The sequence below is a fragment of the Peromyscus leucopus genome, chromosome 23, assembly GCF_004664715.2.
Source record: "Peromyscus leucopus breed LL Stock chromosome 23, UCI_PerLeu_2.1, whole genome shotgun sequence".
Taxonomy (NCBI): Eukaryota; Metazoa; Chordata; class Mammalia; order Rodentia; family Cricetidae; genus Peromyscus; species Peromyscus leucopus.
The window spans coordinates 13909356-13929918 of NC_051082.1; the positions used below are offsets into that span (position 1 = coordinate 13909356).

Sequence of the window (20563 nt, forward strand, 5' to 3'; positions counted from 1 at the left end):
CCCTGGTGCTGGGATTCCAGGCACCTTCTGCTATGGTCAACTTGTACATGGTTGCCGCAGGTTGGATGTGGGTCTTTACGCTTGCACAGCAAACAGCCCCCGGAGCCATTGCTCAAGCTCCAAGGTGGCCTCTGTTATAGTCCTGGTCCTGGATACATTTTCTTGGCCAAGTCACTTTAACCAGCACGCCGCTGTTTCTGTGTCCGTTCGTGCAATATCTGGATAGCCAAAGAAGAAAAAGTCCACCTCTTATCATGGTTTTGAGGGGAGCCATCCACAACTGGTAGCTCTTTCTAAGAAATCGTCTTTGTGAGCAGAATGGATATTTTTTAGATCCATCCTCTATTTTGAGCCTCACAGTAACCACAACCATGCTTGGGTTTAAGATGTTGAAATGTGGACTCCACCCCCCCCCATGTTTTTGGAGGTGTCCATCTGTATGTGCATGTGCACAAACATGTGCGTAGATGTTTACATGGGTTCTTTGATCTCCACCTTACTGTTTGGAGACAGGGTCTCTCCCTGAGCCCGAGGCTTACCCATTTGGCTAGGCTGGCAGCCAGTGAGCTCCAGGGAATTCCTTCTCTCTGATCTGCCAGCACGGTCATGATAGGCATCTGCCACCAAACCTGGCCTTCATGTGAGAACTCGGGCCTTCATGCTCTGGTGACGAGCAGTTCACCGACTGAGCCATTTCCCCAATGTCCTCTGCCTCTTTGGGTCTTAGTTTTTCTCATCTATAAAATGGGTCCAATCACTGGGACTACTAAATGAGCTAATAACAAAGCTATTAGAGAACTCTATGGCATTTGGCAAACCCTCGTTTGGCTTTCGTTAAAAAGTAACATTAGGAGTGTTACTTTTGGTCTGTGTATTTACTATCCAATAAATATCGATGACAAACATATATGTCAAAATTAAAAAATAAGATGCTCCTTTGACCAGCTGGCAAAGGACCAGTGGCCAAGAATACTGGTTAGGAAATGCTCATTTTTTTTTAAAGATTTATTTATTTATTATGTATACAGTGTTCTATCTGCGTGCCAGATCTCATTACAGATGGTTGTGAGCCACCATGTGGTTGCTGGGAATCGAACTCAGGACCTCTTTCAGAACAGCCAGTGCTCTTAACTGCTGAGCCATCTCTCCAGCCCAGGAAATGCTCATTTTGTGTTAATATATGGATGGTGTCCCAGTTCTCCCAGCAGTGTGACTTTGTGGCATTATTAGGTCCAGTGGAGGATTTCTTGTTTTATTTATTTAGCAATAGGGTCTCACTGTGTGGCCTTGGCTTGCCTGGAACTAACCTGCCTCTGCCTTCTTAATGATGGGATGAAAGGTGTATGCCACTACACCTGTCCAACACACGGTTTCTTACAGCAGATCAAACAGATAACTATGAAAACTCCTTAGAACACTTAGTTCCAGACCTGGAGAGATGGCTCAATGGTTAAGAACCTAGGTTCTGTTCCCAGCACCCACATGGTGGCTAATAACCACCTGTGACTCCAGTTCTAGAGAAATCCAATGCCTCCGTGGGCGCTGCACACACATGGTATACATATATAAGTGCAGGCAAAACACCACACATACAAAATAACAATAAATAAATCAGCCAAGTGTTATGGCACACGCCTTTAATCCCAGCACTGGGGAGGCAGAGGCAGACGGATCTCTGTGAGTTCAAAGACAGCCTGGTCTACAGAGTGAGTTTCAGGTCAGTCAGGGCTACATAGTGAGACCCTGTCTCAAAAACTTAAAAACAACGACAAACAAATAAATCTTTAAAAATAATAACTAGATCCGTTCATGTGGTGGAATCAAGCCTTATGTGTGTTGAATACCCCCAAATTCAGTTACGCAGATTCGGCAGGAGAGAGCAATTTCAATAGTGTAATGACCCCTCAGTTAGGTGCCTGTCATAAACATGAGGAGTTAGCTGGTCTAGGGACCCCTCTATCAACCTTCACTCTCTCTGCCTCTCAGGGTGAATGTCTTACTGTCCCACCTGCTCACCAAGATGTAAACCCCAGGAGGGCTCCTAATGAGTCAACTACCTCTACCTTGAGATGAACGGGAAGAACGGCAGCTTTCCTCAGAGCTGGGAGAGCTCCACTGGAAGCTGGGACGGCTCTTTTGGGTCTGCTTTCTGGACAATTTAAGGGTTTCATCAAAGTAACAAAGGCGGCCTCAGCTACATAATTGAATTTGAGGCCAGTCTGGGCTGTGTGAAACCCTATCTCAATGGAAAAAAAAAAAATCTGTTACCAAAATAAATGGAAGAAAGGAAAGAAAGGAAGAAAGAAAAAAAGAAAGAGAAAGGAGGAAAGTTGGCAAGCAAAAACAAAACGTTTATTATATTTTCTTTTCTTTTTCTTTCTTTCTTTTTTTTTTTTTTTTTTTTTTTTTTTTCTTTTTTGGTTTTTTTGAGACAGGGTTTCTCTGTGTAGCTTTGGTGCCTATCCTGGATCTTGCTCTGTAGACCAGGCTGGCCTCGAACTCACAGAGATATGCCTGGCTCTGCCTCCCGAGTGCTGGGATTAAAGGCGTATGCCACCACCGCCCGGCTATAAGGTCATTTCAAAAGCCAGAGATTGGTGGAGAGATGATTTGGGGATTAAGAACACTGGCTGCTCTTACAGAGGACCTGGGTTCAGTTCCCAGCACACATATAATGGTTCATAATAGCCTGTAACTCCGGTTCCAGGAGATCTGAAACGTTGTGGCCTTAGCAGGCTTCTGTACATACATGCTGCACACAAACTCACACAGGCACACACACATACATAAAAATAATAAACAAGTAAGAGATCTCAGGGGAGTCTGGGGCCTGCTTGTAGTCATGGTTTGTCTATATCATCTCAGCCCCGAAACAGCTGTGGAGACTATGCTTCCAGCTGTTGCCAAGGCTAGCCCCTTCCTCAGTCCCAACAGGAGTCCACAGCAACTGCTGATTCCCACTGGTGCTGTGCTCCTATTTGGTTTGCTGTGACCAGGGGCTACTGTTTGAACCAAGCCACCTGTAATGTCACCGTCTTTAATTTTATTCCACGAGCTGAGAAGCCACAGGATGCTTTGGTGCTGAGAGGTAAGAGATATTTGCTTTCTGTTGTGAATCCCCGCCCCCCCCCTTTCCTGGAGACTGATCTCAGAAATGCTTCAGTGGCCAAAGAATGATCTCACTGGCAGCAGATTCTCCTGGCCCAGCCATCCTCCACTACCAGCAAGCAGTGTTGTCCTTTGAAGCCTCAGGCTGTCTTTTGCTGGGGAGAGGGTGTGTCTGTGCTTATGTATGGCTTTTAAAATGCAGTCCCAGACTGACTGGCTGTTCCCCAAAGGGTGGCCTCATACCTGGAAGGCTGGGCCTCTTCTGTGACGCTGCCTTAGAGGTGGAGAAGATACCGGATACCAAACCCAACCAACCCAGGCCCCGCTGGATGGCCTCAGGGGAAGTGAAATGTGCCATTCATCACCTTGGCCCTGGGTGATATGATGGAGTTCGGGCAGCTGGAGGATTAGACAAGGGCCACTGAGAAGTAGACCCCTGTAGGAGAAGAATCCAGTCACGTGACACATGGGGCCCAAAGGCCAGTACCTGCAAAGATTGAGGAAGCAAATAAGAAGGACAGCAAGGACAGAGGGAAGGAGGATCAGGAGCCAGGGTGGATAAGAGCTGGACTGTGATCCTCTGAAGAACCTATCTGTCACTGGGGAGCAGAACCATCTGACCGGTGTACCTAAAGGCTCCAGTGCCACTGTGCAGAGAGAAGGGGACTGTGCATGTAGCAGGACCAGAATGGGGTACAAGCGTGCCCCTGAGAGACTGCTGGAGCCACCCAAATGGGCTAGAGCGGGCGGTGGAGTTGGAGAGATGCGGACCAAGTTGAGATGGACCTGCTCTGGGGAGAGATGGCTCAGGCATCCGGTGGATGGGGATGCCTTTGTCCGACCCATGCCAGACCAAAGGGAGGCATGCTCGCTGACTCACTGGTCAGGACTGGTAGAGATACTGGGCAAGCGGCTAAAACGTTCTGACTACTTGCACCGTGAGGTCCTTTAATTCATGTCTAGCCCCAAAATGTTAAAAAAAAAAAAATTCTGAAACATATAATCTCAAAAAAAAAAAAAAAGGAAGGAAGGGAGAGAGAGAGAGGAAAGAAAGAAAGAAAGAAAGAAAGAAAGAAAGAAAGAAAGAAAGAAAGAAAGAAAGAAAGAAAGAAAGAAAGAAAACAAGCACAATCCCTTTCTCTTTAGCTTTATGGAAGCTGTTGGGGCAGCCAGCTCTTCTGCTCCATCGTACCACAGCAGAGGTTTCTGGGTAGACTGGTGCTCACCCAGGGCTTCTGGTGTCCACTCCAGCCCAGCCTTCCCGGCTGCTAACACAGCACTGGACCATGAGTTAACTGTCTTGGGCTGGTGTGACAGTGTCTCAGAGGGGAGGCCCCAGGGAACTGCAGAAACCAGCAGGGCCCAGACTCTGGCCAGAATTGAGCTTTATCTTGAGGGTGCTGGAAAACATGAAGAGGAGGCCGCCTCTTCGGTTCTCTATCTGCTGTGTTTTCATAATGCCTCCTTTTTTTCCTGCGTGGGTGTTAGGCTGCCCTCTGCCTCTTTGACGGGGACACGTGGGCATTTGGAACTCGCCCAAGTAACCGAAGTAATCCCCCATCTCAAAGTCCTCATTCCATGTGTCTCGACTCTTCCCGGATAAGGTACCATTGCTAGAGATCAGGATCGGCAAATCCTTGACGACATGCAACAGGAAGGATTACTGATAGGATCCAGCTCTTGTAGGGGGGCAGCGGCAGCCGAGGCCCTGGTGCCTGGTTCCCACTGAGAAGGACTGTTGGTTTGGAATTGTCCAACAACCTTTACAAATCTCTTTGGTGACCAAAGTCACAGAGACAGTCAGGGGCAGAGCTGAGACTGAACTTTGAACATCTTATCCAGACTTCATGCTCAGATTAGAGAGTGGAGGCAACAGGACCAGGCCTGGCGGGAGGTCAAACGGTATTGGATCATGTAGCTGTGAACTGAGGGTGATCTGAACTGAGGAGGCGACAGGGGACAAGTGGAGTTGAGCAACATCAGCCGTATCAGAGACAGGGTTTCAAGTAACTTCGAATTCAGCCCACCTGCTGCCGCTACCACCCAAGTGGCATGCTTGCCCAGCTCAAACGATAGAATTTGCAGTTGAAAGGATCTGTGAGGAGGAGGATGGATGAGGCCTACCCTGGGCCTCCCCTCTGAGACACTGTCACACCAGCCCGATGGGTCGACTCATGGTCCAGTGCTGTGTTAGCAGCCGGGAAGGCTTGGCTGGAGTGGACACCAGAAGCCTTGGGTATACACCAGTCTACCCAGAAGCCTTTGCTGTGGCACAATGGAGCAGCTTCCATAAATGAGCAATGTATGACCCTTACGGAGAGAATGGGTCAAGAATGTGTTGCATTTCTGACTTGGGCAGCTGATAAGAAGTTGGTGGAATACATCCTGGAGTTAGTATGTCCAGGAGGAAAAGCAATTGGGGTCAAAGGCTAAGTTCTGAGCTTAAGGCTTTGAGTTTGAATGGTATATGAGGCTCCTAGCTGTGCATTTTGATTGTGTAGACATTTGCTTTCAGAGCTTTAAGATAGATTATATATCACCAGCCTATAGATGGTAATCGGAGCCATGGACATCTTCAGCTGACCAGCAAGAAAACGAAAGCAAGAAGCTTGGACCAGAGCCCTGTGTGGTGCTAACATCCAAGGGGCAAGGAGATGCAGAAGTTCCCAAGGGATTCAGAGATGGCGAGGCCAGAGAGAGCCAAGGAGGTCAGGAGAATGTAGTCTCCTCGAGGCTGAGGGAAGAAGGAGAAGGAAGTGGTCCATGGCCACCAGAGCCCATCATGGCATCTGTAGCATGTCTGCCGGACCGGGAAGGGAGTGAGCTGGCAAAGGAGGCATCGGAGAATCGGTGGGGGTGGGAGCCAGACTGGAGTGGGTGGAGGAGTGAATGGAGATGCGGAAATGGATGTGGTGACTCACTCTTTCAAAAGACTGGGCTGCACGGGAGGAACCAGGCCCTGCACGTGGTGGAAGAATGTGGAGAGGAGGAAGCCTGTATTTTTAAGATGAGGAATCATACTTAAGTGCAGATGGGAAAGAGATGGGGGGAAAGAGGGAAAGGGGTGGCGTAAATGACAAACCACCCCGGTCATTGTCACCTTCACTGGCACCAGCTAGCAACCCCAAGGCAAGCTTGCCGGGCCCCCTTCTTTCTGTGATCACGTTACAGCTCCGTTCTGTGCCCTTCTCCTTCAGAGGGCTTCTCGCTACTGCTACCTACATCTATCCTCATCGCCATACCGATGCCCAGGGTGCCACCCAGACCCTTCACCGCCTCGGCCACCCCCATGCAACCATGCCCTTGTCTGTCAAGACCTTTGTGAAAGGCCAGGTGCATGCTTTTGCTTTGCACGAGACAACGCCGCCTTCTGTAGTTTGACCCAAGGAATTGAGACATAAATGTGCATGCCCTTTGACCTGGCGGTTCACCTCAGGAGGAGTGTCTTTGCTCAGAGAAGTGTCAAATGCTCCTGGCAACATGAGAGGGGGTAGAGGCCGCAAAGGCGGGAGCCAGGTCCCGGGGCTAGCTGTGGAGTAAACCAACGTGAAGGCAGGCCTCTCTCTGGGTTTGTCTTTCACTTAGAGTTACCTTTGCTCAGAGCTCAGGGTTCCTTCTAAGAGGCAGGCAGACTTTGCTGAGAGGCACTTCCTGCCCGGGGAGCTGAGAGAGAGGACCTTCTTTCTCATCATGCTGTCTGCGGACCAGCTCTGTAGCTACACATCGGTGAAAGTCCTTCATATCCAAAGCGTCTGGGTTGGGACTCTGAAGAAAATCTTTCTAGTGGCCATCTGCCTCTACATTTGGTGAGTCAGGCCAGAGCCAGTGCCAGGGCTTCAGGATCAAACCTCCCTCTTCACCTCTGGCTTCACCTCCTGGCTACCTTCTCTTGGGCCAGACGGGTCTTCAAGGGTCTGTGGGTGACTCTAGCTTCCCCTGTTTCAGGTCTCTTGTGCCGGCCAGGTTCTCCAGCTCTTTCCCTTCCCACCTCTCCATCTTACCCATTCTACCAGGCACAGCTAGATACCTGGCTCCTTAACACTGTGCTTGCTCCAGGGCCTGGTGACTTGTGTGTGCCTGGATGCATTGAACATCAATTTCTTAGAGCTAATAGTCACCAGGATTAGAGATCAGAGAATTGTGACCTCATTCAAGGACTGAGCCCATGGCCCAGAGAGGAAGCTTGGTTTCTCTTGAATCATCACACAAGGTCAAGAGTTCGTGACTGGATTGATCATTAGACTGTTCTTTCTAACGGGCAAGAGACTGCAAACTCTCTTTTCTCCTTTGATGCATCTCTAGGATGTGTTAATAGAATTTTCATGCTCACTGGCTGGTGGTGGTGCACACCTTTAATCCCAGCATCTGTTCAGGCAGGAGGCAGAGGTAGGCAGATCTCTGTGAGTTCAAGACCAGCCTGGTCTACAGAGTGAGTTCCAGGACAGCTAGGGCTACACAGAGAAACCCTGTTTCGGTGGGGAGGGGGGGGAAGGATTTCATGTTCATTACGATACAAAAGCCCATTATATTTGCAAAGCCTTTACGATTTTTTCAAAGCCTTTATGATTTTGACAGGGCTGGATTCTATTAAAGATAATCATGTGTTGCACATTCTAGAATGGAAATGATGCATCAGACTGAGCTTCCCAAATGGTAGAACATGTGTTGTTCTGGAGGGATGTTGCAAGGGATAACCTGAAAGAACATTGCAAGTATTTTGTATGTGTTTTGAGACCAAAGTGAGACCGAACACTGATAACTGTATTTGTCTACAGGGTTCTATCAAGCTGTGTATCAATACATGTTGAGTGGGTCCTGAACCTGGATTTCTAGCACCCACACCTTAAAATAAACTGTTCCCATTTTGTGTTCATATGCCACAGTGTGCATGCTCATGTGCCGTGGTGTGCGTGTGGAGGTCAGAGAACAACTTTTGGAAGTCAGTTCTCTCCGTCCCTCATCATGTGTGTGGTTCTGGGGATCGAACCCAGGTCGCCAGTCTTGTTGGCAAGTGCCTTAACTCACTGAGCCATCTCACTGGACCAGTGTCTTTCTTCTTCCATCGCTGTTGAAGAGACACAAAAATGTGCTATGAATAATGTAATCCCTACGTGCTACTGTGCAACTTTAGAAACTTAAGCATACTAATCCAGCTTTGCTCCCTGGAAACTCATCCTTCATCCCATTCTCTTTCCCCTGGTAAACATCATCGTGAATTTGATGTTTGTCCCTTTGTTTTGATATTTCTATAGACATATGTCTATATCTATAAAAATGTACGATTTTTTTTTCTTAGATAAGTTTTCTCTATGTAGCTCTGGTTGTCCTGGAACTTACTCTGTAGACCAGGCTGGCCTCGAACTCAGAGATCCACCTGCCTCTGCGTCCTGAGTGCTGGATTTAAAGGCATGTGCAATTTTTATCTTACCTATCAAGGTAAAATTCATATAGCATAAAACTGACCACTTGGGGGGGAAATAAAGGATTATTTTAAAGTGAACACACAGGTGGCATTTAACATATGCTTGGTATTATATAATAAATGCCTTTATCTACCAGTATATTTTGTCTTTTGTTGTTGTTTTGTTTTTCGAGACAGGGTTTCTCTGTGTAGCTTTGGAGCCTGTCCTGGATCTCACTCTGTAGCCCAAGCTGGCCTCGAACTCACAGAGATCCACCTGGCTCTGCCTCCCGAGTGCTGGGATTAAAGGCATGTGCCGCCACCACCACTACCACCACCTCGCTATTTTTGTCATCTTAAAAGAAAATAATATACTCATTAACTGTCATTCCCCATTTCTTCTCTCCTGCCACTATCCATCTTCTGCCCCTATAGATTTATTTTGCCTATTTCTAATAAATGAAATGACCTGCTGGGTGTGGTGGCGCACGCCTTTAATCCCAGCATTGGAGAGGCAGAAGCAGGAGGATCTCTGTGAATTCAAAGGTCATCCTGGTCTACACCAGGACAACCAGGACTACATAGAGAGACCCTGTTTCAAACAGACAGAACAAAAAAAATCTAAAGAGCTGAAATAAGAGCAAGCAGAGCTGAGGTGTTCCTGAACCCTGGGACGGAGCCAGTCAACCCACCAGGAACGGGACTGAGTTGAAATTCTGTCCATCATAGGTTATACTAAGGGGCGGGACGGGGTACAGCTGCTGGTCCCAGTTTGCAGAGACAGAGCGTCACAAGGAAGCAGGTTGCTGGGCAGAAGCAGTTCCCACGACCACAGAGTCTGCAGCCCACACCACCGCCCTGGGTTGTGAGAAAACCACTGACACTTTTTCATCTGTCCTCAGCTTTGCTTTGGTGAGTGACAAGCTGTATCAGCGGAAAGAATCTGTTATCAGCTCGGTGCACACCAAGGTCAAAGGGATCGCAGAGGTGACGGAGAATGTCACGGAGGGTGGGGTGCTGAAGTCACTGCACAGCGTCTTTGATACCGCAGACTACACCTTCCCTTTGCAGGTGAGCACCAGGCAGCTGGCGCCAGGGATCTAACTCAACTGGTAGAATGCTTGGCTAGCATTCATGAAATGAAACCTAGGTTCAATCCCTGGCACCCCATAAAACCAGTGGGAGTATAAGCCTGTAGCCCCAGGAGGTCAAGGATGGAGAACTGGGAGTTCAAGGTCACCCTCAGCGGCACAGTGAGTTTGAGGCCAATCTGGAATACGTAAGACCTTGTCTCAGTAGAAAAGAAAAACGTCGGCTCTATTTAGAGCCTATGAAAATCCCAACTGAGAAAACCTAAAAATTGCCAAACTGGGTCACAGCCAGCAGCTCAAAGAAGATGCGTCTTGGCTTTATCGAGCCCTACAGGGAGGGCTGCTGGAAATAGCGCATCCTGGTCCTGGCGCAGTCCAAATGGGATCTGATTCACTCGCGGCGGCGGCGCGCCCATGCGCATGCGGCATGCGAGCGAGGGCGAGCGGCTTTAGAAGCAGGGCCAGCTCAGCCAGGATGCAGAAGGGCAGAGAGCTTGTCGATTGCATCTGCTTGTGTGGTGACCTTCTATCACTGAAAAGGCCTCCGGGAGAAGGTTCTCGAGTCTTTCTCAAGAAAGGATGTGGTGACGGAGAGAGAGAGAAAGGGTGGAGGTCGCACCGGCCGGCTGAGGCTGCAGCGCGGGAGAAATGAAAGCGATTCACCAAAAAAGGAGAAATAAAAGCGAGGCCAGGGAGTTAGGAACAGATGGGGGTGGGAGGAACAAAAGAACCCATGCGCAACCCTGGGGAGCCGGAGCACTTGACAAAGCCATCAGGCCCAGGCTGCTATTAGTTTCTAGCTAGAAACCATAAAAGCCACTGATTGCCCAGGTAGTGGGAAGCCCCCACAGCCTTCCATTAAAGCCCGGAGAAATCTGAACAGCTTGCCCAGGGTGCGGCCCACACCCCACCTCCGCTTCCCCAGCTCTCCAGAGCCTCAATTTAATGGGATTTTACTGTGTCAGGAAAATAACACAGCTGCTTTTTGAGGCTGACTCGGAAAATGACGGCTCCCCACATTTGAAAGCCCCCCTGCCCCCCCCCTCTGCCCGGTGAGACAATTCCTGCAGCTTTGATGTTAAGCCCTTGGCAAAGTCCATGCTGCCCACGGCTGATTTCTCGAGGCTTCTCAGAGTACAAAGGCTCGCCCCCGGCACTTAGGGGAACATATGCTGCCTAAGGAGTTCTGCTCCCCAAGGTCTTGCCTTTACCCCTCCATCTCTCTCTGCAGGGGAACTCGTTCTTCGTAATGACCAATTTTCTCAAGTCAGAAGGCCAAGAACAAAAGCGGTGTCCTGAGGTAAGTAGGGAACCCTCTCAGAGAGGCCGAGAGGGAGATGCATTCTGGGAAAGAGATCTTTGCTCTCCTTAGTCTAGGGGCCTGTGTGAACACCAGCTCTTACCTTCCCAGGCTCTCTGTGCAGCTCACAACAACATGACTCCAGGCATGTGTGTTATTTCACATTTCCTCAGAGCCTCACAAATTCAGGAGGATAACTCCTAGGTCCTGTTTTACACAAGAAAACACTTAAAACATTTCATGGTACACTACAAGACCTCAGAAAATGTGCTGCTTGTGGAACAAAAATAATCACCCAGAGCAGATGAAACCCAAGGCCTCCCTCCACGGGGGGGGGGGGGGGGGGGTGGGGGGGGTGTGGTGTGGGTGTGTGTGTGGTACTGCCAGCCTGGAGGGTACCACATGACTCTGGGGAGGGGAGTTTAGCCGACCTGCAGTCTGGCCTGGGTCATTCCACCTGGACATGTGCCTCTTCTCTTTGCTTGTCAGTATTCACACTGTCTCTGGTCATCTCAATAAACGCGGCCAGGCCCTAATGTACACCTGAACATGTATGGCTTCTTCCAGCTCTTCAAACTCGTGTGCACCTGAAGGGGTTCACACAGCTTGGTTTAGTCTCAGTTCCGTCGTGGGCTGGGCTCAGCTGGGTGACTGGCTTTCTGTTGGTTTGGCTCGTTGTCTCTCACAGAGTCTCTCACAGAGTCTCTCACAGAGTCTCTCACAGAGTCTCTCACAGAGTCTCTCACAGAGTCTCTCACAGAGCTGTGGTTGCAAAGCCGCTGCCCTTAAGCATCATTTGGCAGCTAAAGTGCTGGGCACCTCTTCACTTCCGGGGACTCTCGAGGGCTTTTCTCTTTTGGAGTCTTTCCACATGCTTCCTCCACAAGAGTAGCCAAGAAGGGCCGAGGAAGGTCTAAGCCTGGAGCCGGCACCGCGTTAGTTCTGTGAGTTCTGTGATCACACACAGGCCCAGTTCCAAAGGGAGGGAAATACTTGATCTATCGGTCAGGAGAGTGACCGGGACTCTCTCCAACCCATGCAACCAACACAAAACTAATGTTAGAGTTTCTTTTACAGACAAGAACAGAATTAGTGTATCTTTTTTTCTCAGGAGTTCCTTATAGTTGATAATGAAAATCACAACTGCCCAAAAGCCATAGTATATAATCATTCATTCATTCACTCATTCATTCATTCCCACTACAATGATCAAGACCTGTTATGAGTCGGGCAGGTAGTTAGGCTATAGAGATGTGACCAAGGCTTTACAGGTAAAAGATTCATAGTTGAATTTAGGGGTTACCAAGAGGAGAACCCAGGGACCTGGTGGGCCATAGAAAGAAAGCAATCCAGGTAGTAAAGAGAAAATGAGTCTGAAAACATAGAACTATTTATTGAGCAAGGACTACATGCTAAGCCCTCTTTCCAAAATTACTTCCATCTTCAGAGCATCCCTACAAGTCAAAGCGCTTTACCCTCCTCTAGCAGATGAGTCAAACACAGCCTAGAGGAAGTGAAATGACTTGGCCAAGGTAACACAACCCACGGAGGAAGGTACTCTCACAGAACACAGGAGTACCTGGACTCAAGGCCTAGATCCTTGCCCTGATCTCATAAAAAGACACAAATGAGCTGGGCGGTGGTGGCGCACGCCTTCAATCCCAGCACTTGGGAGGCAGAGGCAGCCGGATCTCTGTGAGTTCGAGGCCAGCCTGGTCTACAGAGTGAGTTCCAGGACAGCCAGGGCTACACAGAGAAACCCTGTCTCAAAAAACAAACAAACAAAAACCCACCAAGTGCCCAGGTGACCCTGAGCAGAGGTTATTGCACATCTGTGTTTCTTCTGTCTCTCCTGAGACTGGCCATTGGACCTGCTGCATGAAGTCAAACATCCACCAATCCCCCTCTTTTCTCTTCCCTTGCTCCATCCTTCAGCCCCGGACACAGCCGACCCATCCTCTCCGGCCAGGAGGGTGCTGGCGATGTCCTTTCTTCCCACCTGATCTGCTGTGCCTTGGTACCTGGCAGCTTCTCCGTCCAGTGGCGGCCACTACAACCTCAACCTCGCCACCTGCTCTCTACCCCAAAGGCCATCCCTGAAAGTGCCTCCTGGCTGCCCTGACACCTGCTGTTTACATTTTTATTTTTGAGATATAATTCATACACTTTAAAAACCTCTGACTTCCAAGTACACAATTTGGTGATTTTTTTTTTTTTCAACATCAGGTAAACCATCACCATAATGACCTAATTCCAGAAAATTTTCCACACCCCCTCCCCAGGAAACTTTGACTCCCCAAACAAATTGTCCCCACTAGTGACCAATCTCTTCCCTGTCTCCACAGCCATTGACAACCCATCTGCTCTCCCTCTGTGGATTTGGCTGTCCAGGCCGTTTCCTATACACAGACCCATACAGGATGTGGCCTCCTGTGTCTGTCCCCTTTCACATGGCATCCTGTTTTGAAGTCAGTCCGTGACATAGCATGTGTCAGGACCTGGCTGAACAAGCCTCCACGTGTGGGGCTGAAAAAATGGGCCAGCCATTAAAGTACTTGCCATTCGCACAGGAGGATCTGAGTTTGATTCTCTGCATCCATGTAGCTGTACTCACTTGTGATCGTATTGCTAGGTGGGCAGACAGGTGGATCCCCAGGGCTTGATGGGAGGCTAGCCAGCGCAGCCAAATCGGTGAGCGACCGTCTTATGATGGGAGGCCTTGTCTCAGAAAATAAGGTGGAGAGTGACAGAAAGGCACCTGACATTGACCTCTGGCTTATACGCGTACGTGCATGCACGCACATACACGCACACACGCACGCACTCGCTCCACTTATGGATGAACCCCCTTTAATTTGTCCTGTCTCACCCCGATGATTTGGTCCGTTTTCACTTTCTGACCACTGGGCGCAGTGGCTGTAGTGAACAGTGGTGAGCAGGGGTTTGTGGGGTCTTGGGGGTACAGTGCTCACTCTCTGTTCTCCTGCCCTCCTTCCTGCAGTATCCCCGCCGAGGTGTGCAGTGTGATTCTAACAAGGACTGTAGAGAGGGGTGGATGGACCCGCAAAGTAAAGGTACTTTTCTCTGCCTTTCCCTGAACTGCTGAGGCGGGGCGGTCTGGCGTCTCTGTGATTCCTGATGTCCAGCTTCCAGTCCTCAGCCTCCGCCTTTCAGTTGCCTTTTCTTCCACCAGATCACAGGTCAGGCTGTCTGTCCCCTGATTTGTCCCCAATAGACCAGCTGAAGCCTGTAAGCGTGGCTTGAGTGCCCTGGGGAGAGATGTAGGTTCAGGGTCTAATTGTTGGAGAACTTCCCCAAGGGTGGAGGGACTTGAACCTCCAAACCTGGGAGTTTAGCCTTTTAATTTTATTTTTCCTTCCTTCCCTCCCTCCCTCCCTCCCTCCTTTTTTCCTTTTCTTCTCTTTCCAGGGCTTCTTGCAGGCTGGGTAAGCACTCTACCACTGAGTTATAGTCCCAACCTTGCAAAAAGACATTGCCTCATGTTTTAACTTTAAAAGGCGTAAGACTCTCGTGTGGTAGTGCAAGTCTTTAATCCCAGCATTCCTGGGGCAGAGGTAGAGGCAGGTGGATCTCTGTGAGTTCAAGGCCAGCCTTGTCTACATAGCAAGTTCCAGGCCAGCCGGAGCTTAAATAGAGAGACCCTGTCTCAAAACAAGGAAGTAAGAGCCACCAGTGGTTACAGTGTACATACTCATGCTCACAGAAAAGCACCTGAGTGCTGCCGTCCATTCCACAACATGTGTACCGGAGTTGCCAGGGAGATCATTGTAATGTGGCTGGCCTTTTATCAGTTCTCTCCCTTCCTGACACTTCAGAAAGATGCTCCCCAAGTTCATCATGTGGCTTCACACATTCCCAGATGAGCTGTGTACCTATGGAGGCACTCAGATGCCACATGAAAAGCCATACTTCAGTCCATGGATAGGATACATTGTATACAGAACTCTCCGCAGGCATCTCTCCCTGCAAAAATTTAACAAACAAGGGCTGTGTGATTAGCTCAGTGCCCAAGGCCCTGGGTTTAGTCCTCAGCTCTGAAAAAAAAAAAAAATTAACAAAACTCCAGCATCTCCCTGTGCTATCATCTCCGGGCCTTTGTAAAGATGTCTTGTCAAGTGTTCTGTTTGGCTTGGAGTGCATATGTGAGGAGGGTGGGGTTCATGGAAGAGGGGAGCTGCTTGGGTTTAAGAGTGAGGCATCAGGGCTGGAGAGATGGCTCAGAGGTTAAGAGCACTGGCTGCTCTTCCAGAGGTCCTGAGTTCAATTCCCAGCAACCACATGGTGGCTCACAACCATCTACAATGAGATCTGGTGCCCTCTTCTGGCCTGCAGGCATTCATGCAGACAGAACACTGTATACATCATAAATAAACAAACTTAAAAAAAAAAAAAGAGTGAGCCAAGTGGTGGTGGTGCATGCCTTTAATCCCAGCACTCAGGAGGCAGAGGCAGGTGGATTTCTGTGAGTTCGAGGCCAGCCTGGTCTACAGAGCGAGTTCCAAGAAAGGCACCAAAACACACAGAGAAACCCTGTCTCGAAAAACCAAAACAAACAAACAAAAAACAAACAAAACAAACAAACAAACAAACAAGAGTGTAGTATCATGTCTGTGTGGGCTGAGTACATGGTGCCCCTTAGAGATATTCCTCTTCGAGTACAATCACATCTGTGGTTCTTCAACCCCTTAAAACTTGTAGGAATCCAGACTGGCAAGTGTATACCCTATGACGATAAGAACAAGAAGGAGAAGACCTGTGAAGTCTTTGCCTGGTGTCCCACTGAGGAGGGGAAAGAAGCCCCCCGGTGAGTCGCGTGGTGTGTGTGTGTTGGGGGGGCACAAACAATGGTCTTGGCAGCGCCCGGTGAGGCCTTTCCCTGGCTCCTGAGCTTATCTGATCAGCATAGTCCTGGCTGCAAAGTGCTGGTTTGGAGACCTCTAGCCATCTCTAGGAAGGCCCTGCCTGCTCTTAACATATTATAGAAGTCCTGAACCAGCTGGCATGTAGCCGTGACCACCCTTAGGTGACCCTGCCTATCATGGCTGCTCTGGAAGAGCAGGGTTGCCTCTGATCCATCCGTGCTCATTAAATGACAAAGAATATGAGGAAGCAGGACTGTGGAGGTGGCTCAGTAAGTGAAGGGCCTGCCCAGCCAGCCTGGGGACCTGGCTTTGCATCCCAAGTACTGACGTGAATAGCCAAGTGTGGCAGCAGATGGCTGCAGAGCCAGGCAGGGGCTGCTGGCCAGCCAGTCTAGCTCACCAAATAGGTGAGCTCTAGGTTCAGTGAGAGACACTGCTTCGAAAATGTAAGGTGATGGAGGAAGATATCTGATACCAACTGCTAGCCTCCACAAGTGAGCATTCTGAGGCCTGCACACCTGTATACACATGCATCACACACACACACACACACACACACACACACACACACACACACACACACACACAGATCTTGGATCCTGGATCTTGCTCTGTAGAACAGGCTGGTCTATAACTCAGATCCACCTGCCTCTGCCTCCCGAGTGTTGGGATTAAAGGCGTGTGCCACCACCACTCGGCATTTTAACCTTCAGCCAGACTCCATCTTTCATAGATTATCAACTGCTAATGGTCTTGTTCATCACCGTACCCCGGTGCCCCGGCTCTACGTCCCGTACCATAATTATTTGCTAATGAGTGGCTGGCTGGCTGGCTAGTGGGTAGGTGGCCTTCCTGCGGCCTGGAATTTTGATTCCTCTAACTCAGTATAGAACTACATGCTACCCAGAGCCTCTGATGGAAGAATGAATGAATGAATGAATGATAGACAATTCTGTCTGTGGTCCTGTGATAAAGGCTGGGCATACATACCAAAATAAAATTATCATTCAGCCTGGCAGGGACTTCAAGCCTATCCAGGAAGCCTCAAACATGGCTGCTCAAGTGCTAACGGGCGCTGGCTCAAAGCTAATTATGCTTAGTCTGCCTCAGTTTCAGGTTTGCTGGTGGATGGGGGCTTGACTCCAGCCGCGGTGGGAAGACTTACAGCATGGTCATCAGCAAGTGCTACCTGAGAGGCTCTTTCCTGTCTGTCCCTTGGAGAGCTAGTTGTCAGATGTTAACACATCCCCGCACTACAGCCAAGCATGCAATTGTATCAGGGTTGGACGTGACATTGTCCTCGCCATGGGGGTCTTGAGAAGGTAGAAGGCCTCTGGGAGGAGCTACAGGCCTTGTGGAGAACGCTGGGAAGTGGCTGTATTCATTTCTCTTCACTCAAAGCCATCACCCTCTGGTCCCGTGAACTCTTGGTCCCTGAGGTCACTGATCCTGGTTTTCCTCTCCTTTCCCTCTCCCAGGCCTGCACTCCTGAGGAGTGCTGAAAACTTCACTGTACTCATCAAGAACAACATCGACTTCCCCGGCCACAACTATACGACGTAAGCATCTCAGATGCCGGGCTGCGTGGGTCAGTTTGTATGCATCAGTTATCAAGGCCGTGGAACGAATGATCCCAAACCTAGGGAGCCTAAAAATTAACAGGAGCTTTTTTTTTTCTCTCTCTCTCTCATCTGTGGATCAGGAATCCAGAAATGTCTTTGCTGGGTGTCTCTGGCTCATGCTCTTTCCAGAGCTGTCAGTCAGAGCTTCTGTTAGCTCTAGGTTTGGTCAGAGCTGAGTCCTTTTCCAGCCTTACCCATGTGCCTGAGGCAGCAGGGCTAAGTTCCTCCTCTCACCCAAGGACTGTTTGAGTCTCCTTAGGATGCGGTAGCTGCTTCACCAGAGCAAGCAGTCTGCACCGCAGATGAGCAAGGGTCGCTGAGATGGAAGCCCCAATCTCTGGGCGTGATACCCAACCAGTTCTGCAATGTGCTGTTGGTCACAAAGACTGTTCCTAGCACAATGTAAGAGGGCATGCTACAAGGGTCCTGAGGAGACAAGGGAGCTGCCACCCAGCTCACACCAATGAGCGATGGATCTGTTTGTAGCAGATCAACGTCAAGTTCAACAATGTCCCATTGGTGGTGGGAGCATTTACACCACGGTAATCAGGCCGGTTTTCCCTTTAGAGAGATGGTTGGTAAAACATCTGTTCGTTTGCATTTCTTCACAGGAGAAACATCTTGCCAGATACCGGCATCCTTTGCACCTTTCATAAGATTCACAACCCTCAGTGTCCCATTTTCCGACTCGGGGACATCTTCCAGGAAGCAGGAGAGAACTTTTCAGAGGTGGCAGTCCAGGTTGGTGGGGTTTTTGCACAGCGGTTGTATACGTGTCGGGAGGTAGAGGATGTCAAATGTCATATGGCAGTGTCTGATGGTAGAGGCTCGCATCCTGGCTCACATTTGTTTGCATTTGGTAAATCATACCCAGTGCCAAGGGTTTTGCCTGCATTCCTTCAGGGACTCCCACAATCCTGAGTGAGTTACTTGGTGTATTTTTTCCTGTGGTTGCAGTAACAAATCACCACTGATGTGCGGCTTAATGTTTTCTTCTGTGCCTGGAGTAGCAGACCAGAATCTGAGCTGAGCTCAGGTGTCAACAGCAGCGCACGCCCTCTGGAGGCTCCAGGGGAGAATGCATGTCTGCTTTACCTCCCCGCTGTGCTCCTGGTGTTTATTTGTTAGTTGGCCATCCCTTCCTCCATCTTTTTTTTTCTTTTTTCTTTCTCTCTCTCTCTTTTTTTTGAGACGGGGTTTCTCTGTGTAGCCCTGGCTGTCCTGGAACTCGCTCTGTAGAACAGGCTGGCCTCGAACTCACAGAGATCCGCCTGCCTCTGCTTCCCAAGGGTTGGAATTAAAGGCATGTGCCACCACCACCCAGCGCACTGAAACCTTTTAATGAGCATTTCCCCCCCCGCAGAGAGAAAACCTTCCCGCAATAATATTACAATATCATTACTAATGATATAATGGTGCATGACCCACACCCAACAGACTTCAGTGACTTTTCTTGTTGACTGTCCCCCAAGGGAGGAATCATGGGCATTGAGATCTACTGGGACTGCAACTTGGACAGCTGGTCCCATCACTGTTATCCCAGATACAGCTTCCGCCGCCTGGATGACAAGTACACCAACGAGTCCTTGGTCCCTGGCTACAACTTCAGGTACCAGTTTAGAATGTGCCAATGGGGCAGAGTCAGCAAACAGAAAAGACAAGGTTGCGACGTCATGGTTGCTGCTGTATTCTGATAAGGGACACATAGACAAAAATGTAAGCAAATAAAACGTTACAGCTCATCAACATTACTAGTCATTAGGGAAATGCAAATTAAAACCACACTAAGATGAAATTGTAGGGCCACGGAAATGGCTCATTGGGTAAGGGTGCTTGCGGCTAAGCACAGAGACCTGAGTTGGATCCTCAGAACACACAGTGGAAGGGTACAACTGGCTCTCACAAGTTGTCCTCTGACCTCCACATGTAGGCCATGAGTGTGCATGTACACACATACACACACACACACACACTAAATAATTTCTTTTTTAGAAAGTAGGCAAGCCTCGTCTTTGGTGAGAGAAGACAGAATAATGGGTTGTGGGCTGGGAAAAATTTTTCTGAGAAAATGCAGTGCTCTGAGTTTTTGGGATTTTGATGCAAACACAAGGTATTCATTTGTCAACACCCATGACTAGGCATGGTGGTGTGTTTCTTTAATCCCAGCATGCCAGAAGCACAGGCCGGTGGATCTCAGTGAGTTTGAGGACAGCCTGGTCTACACAGCAAGTCCCAAGCTAGCCAGAGCTATTTAGAGAAACCTTACCTCAAAACAAACAAACAAACAAAAGATAAAAGCTGAACCGAGACTTATGCATTGTAAGTCATGCAAATGATATCTCTATAGAACCAACAGACAGATCTAACTAGGGCATTTCTGATGATGGTAAAGTTCTCTGAAGGAAATCAAGCAAGATAATGTGATGGGAAGATGTGGCCAGGGAAGCCTCTCCAAGCAGGAGGTGGGGGCCCTGCAGGTCTGGCTCCCTTTTCTAGTTATGAGGGAGGACTGGAACCTGGGCTCTGAGAGGGAACTCGGGAAACCAAGTCACGTCTGTGAATCCCTTTCACATCCCGTCTAGACTAGCAACTCTCAAAATGCAGCACTCAGCAGCAGCATCACACAGTGACTCGAAAATGCGCATTCCTGGGCCCGGCCTAGACCTCCTGGTTCAGACTGTACAGAGGTGGGCCTGTGATCTACATTTTCACAAGTCTCCATGGGGTTCTGATGTTCCCTTGAATTTGAACCCTGCTTGGTGCAGACGCCTCTCCTCAGAGCTCCATCCCGGAACCTGGGTCAGAGGCCTCACCTGGGTGCCTGCTATGGTGCGGAGCATCACACACAGTACCTCCCCACCCCCGACTTAGCAAACACCTGCATAGGACCCAGCCCTGGAGACTCCATTTAGTCCTTTGCACCTGTGGAATGTTTTAAACCTTGTGATAGTCTACACACAGACTTGGGCTTCCTCTTTTTCCTGAAAAGCTAATGTGCTTGACGAAGAGTTTATACACTTTAAGTAACACTGGGCCTAGATAGATGCCCTAGGACAGCTCTGGCTGGAGTTGGGTGTGAGCCCTGGAGAAAGAGCACATAGCTTGTACGTTGACACTGTTCTTACCGCTTCTTCATGTCCTTTTTTTTTTTTTTTTTT

The 20563-nt window shown here is 49.2% G+C and overlaps 1 protein-coding gene across 2 annotated transcripts in view; it reads left to right on the forward strand.

Annotated features, from left to right (window-relative positions):
• The window catches only part of P2rx7 (purinergic receptor P2X 7), a 37567-nt gene that overhangs the window by 2147 nt on the left and 14857 nt on the right, over positions 1-20563 (forward strand). Inside the window, exons 1-8 of one of the 2 annotated variants that reach the window (XM_028885887.2) lie at positions 5326-6914; positions 9412-9580; positions 10832-10900; positions 13902-13974; positions 15620-15725; positions 17262-17342; positions 18017-18146; positions 18878-19014. In XM_028885887.2, coding sequence (XP_028741720.1) covers positions 6799-6914; positions 9412-9580; positions 10832-10900; positions 13902-13974; positions 15620-15725; positions 17262-17342; positions 18017-18146; positions 18878-19014 — 881 coding nt within the window. In that variant the 5' untranslated portion in view covers positions 5326-6798. Of the gene's footprint in view, positions 1-5325; positions 6915-9411; positions 9581-10831; positions 10901-13901; positions 13975-15619; positions 15726-17261; positions 17343-18016; positions 18147-18877; positions 19015-20563 lie in introns of those variants that run through there. The other variant, XM_028885885.2, reaches the window with a different exon arrangement.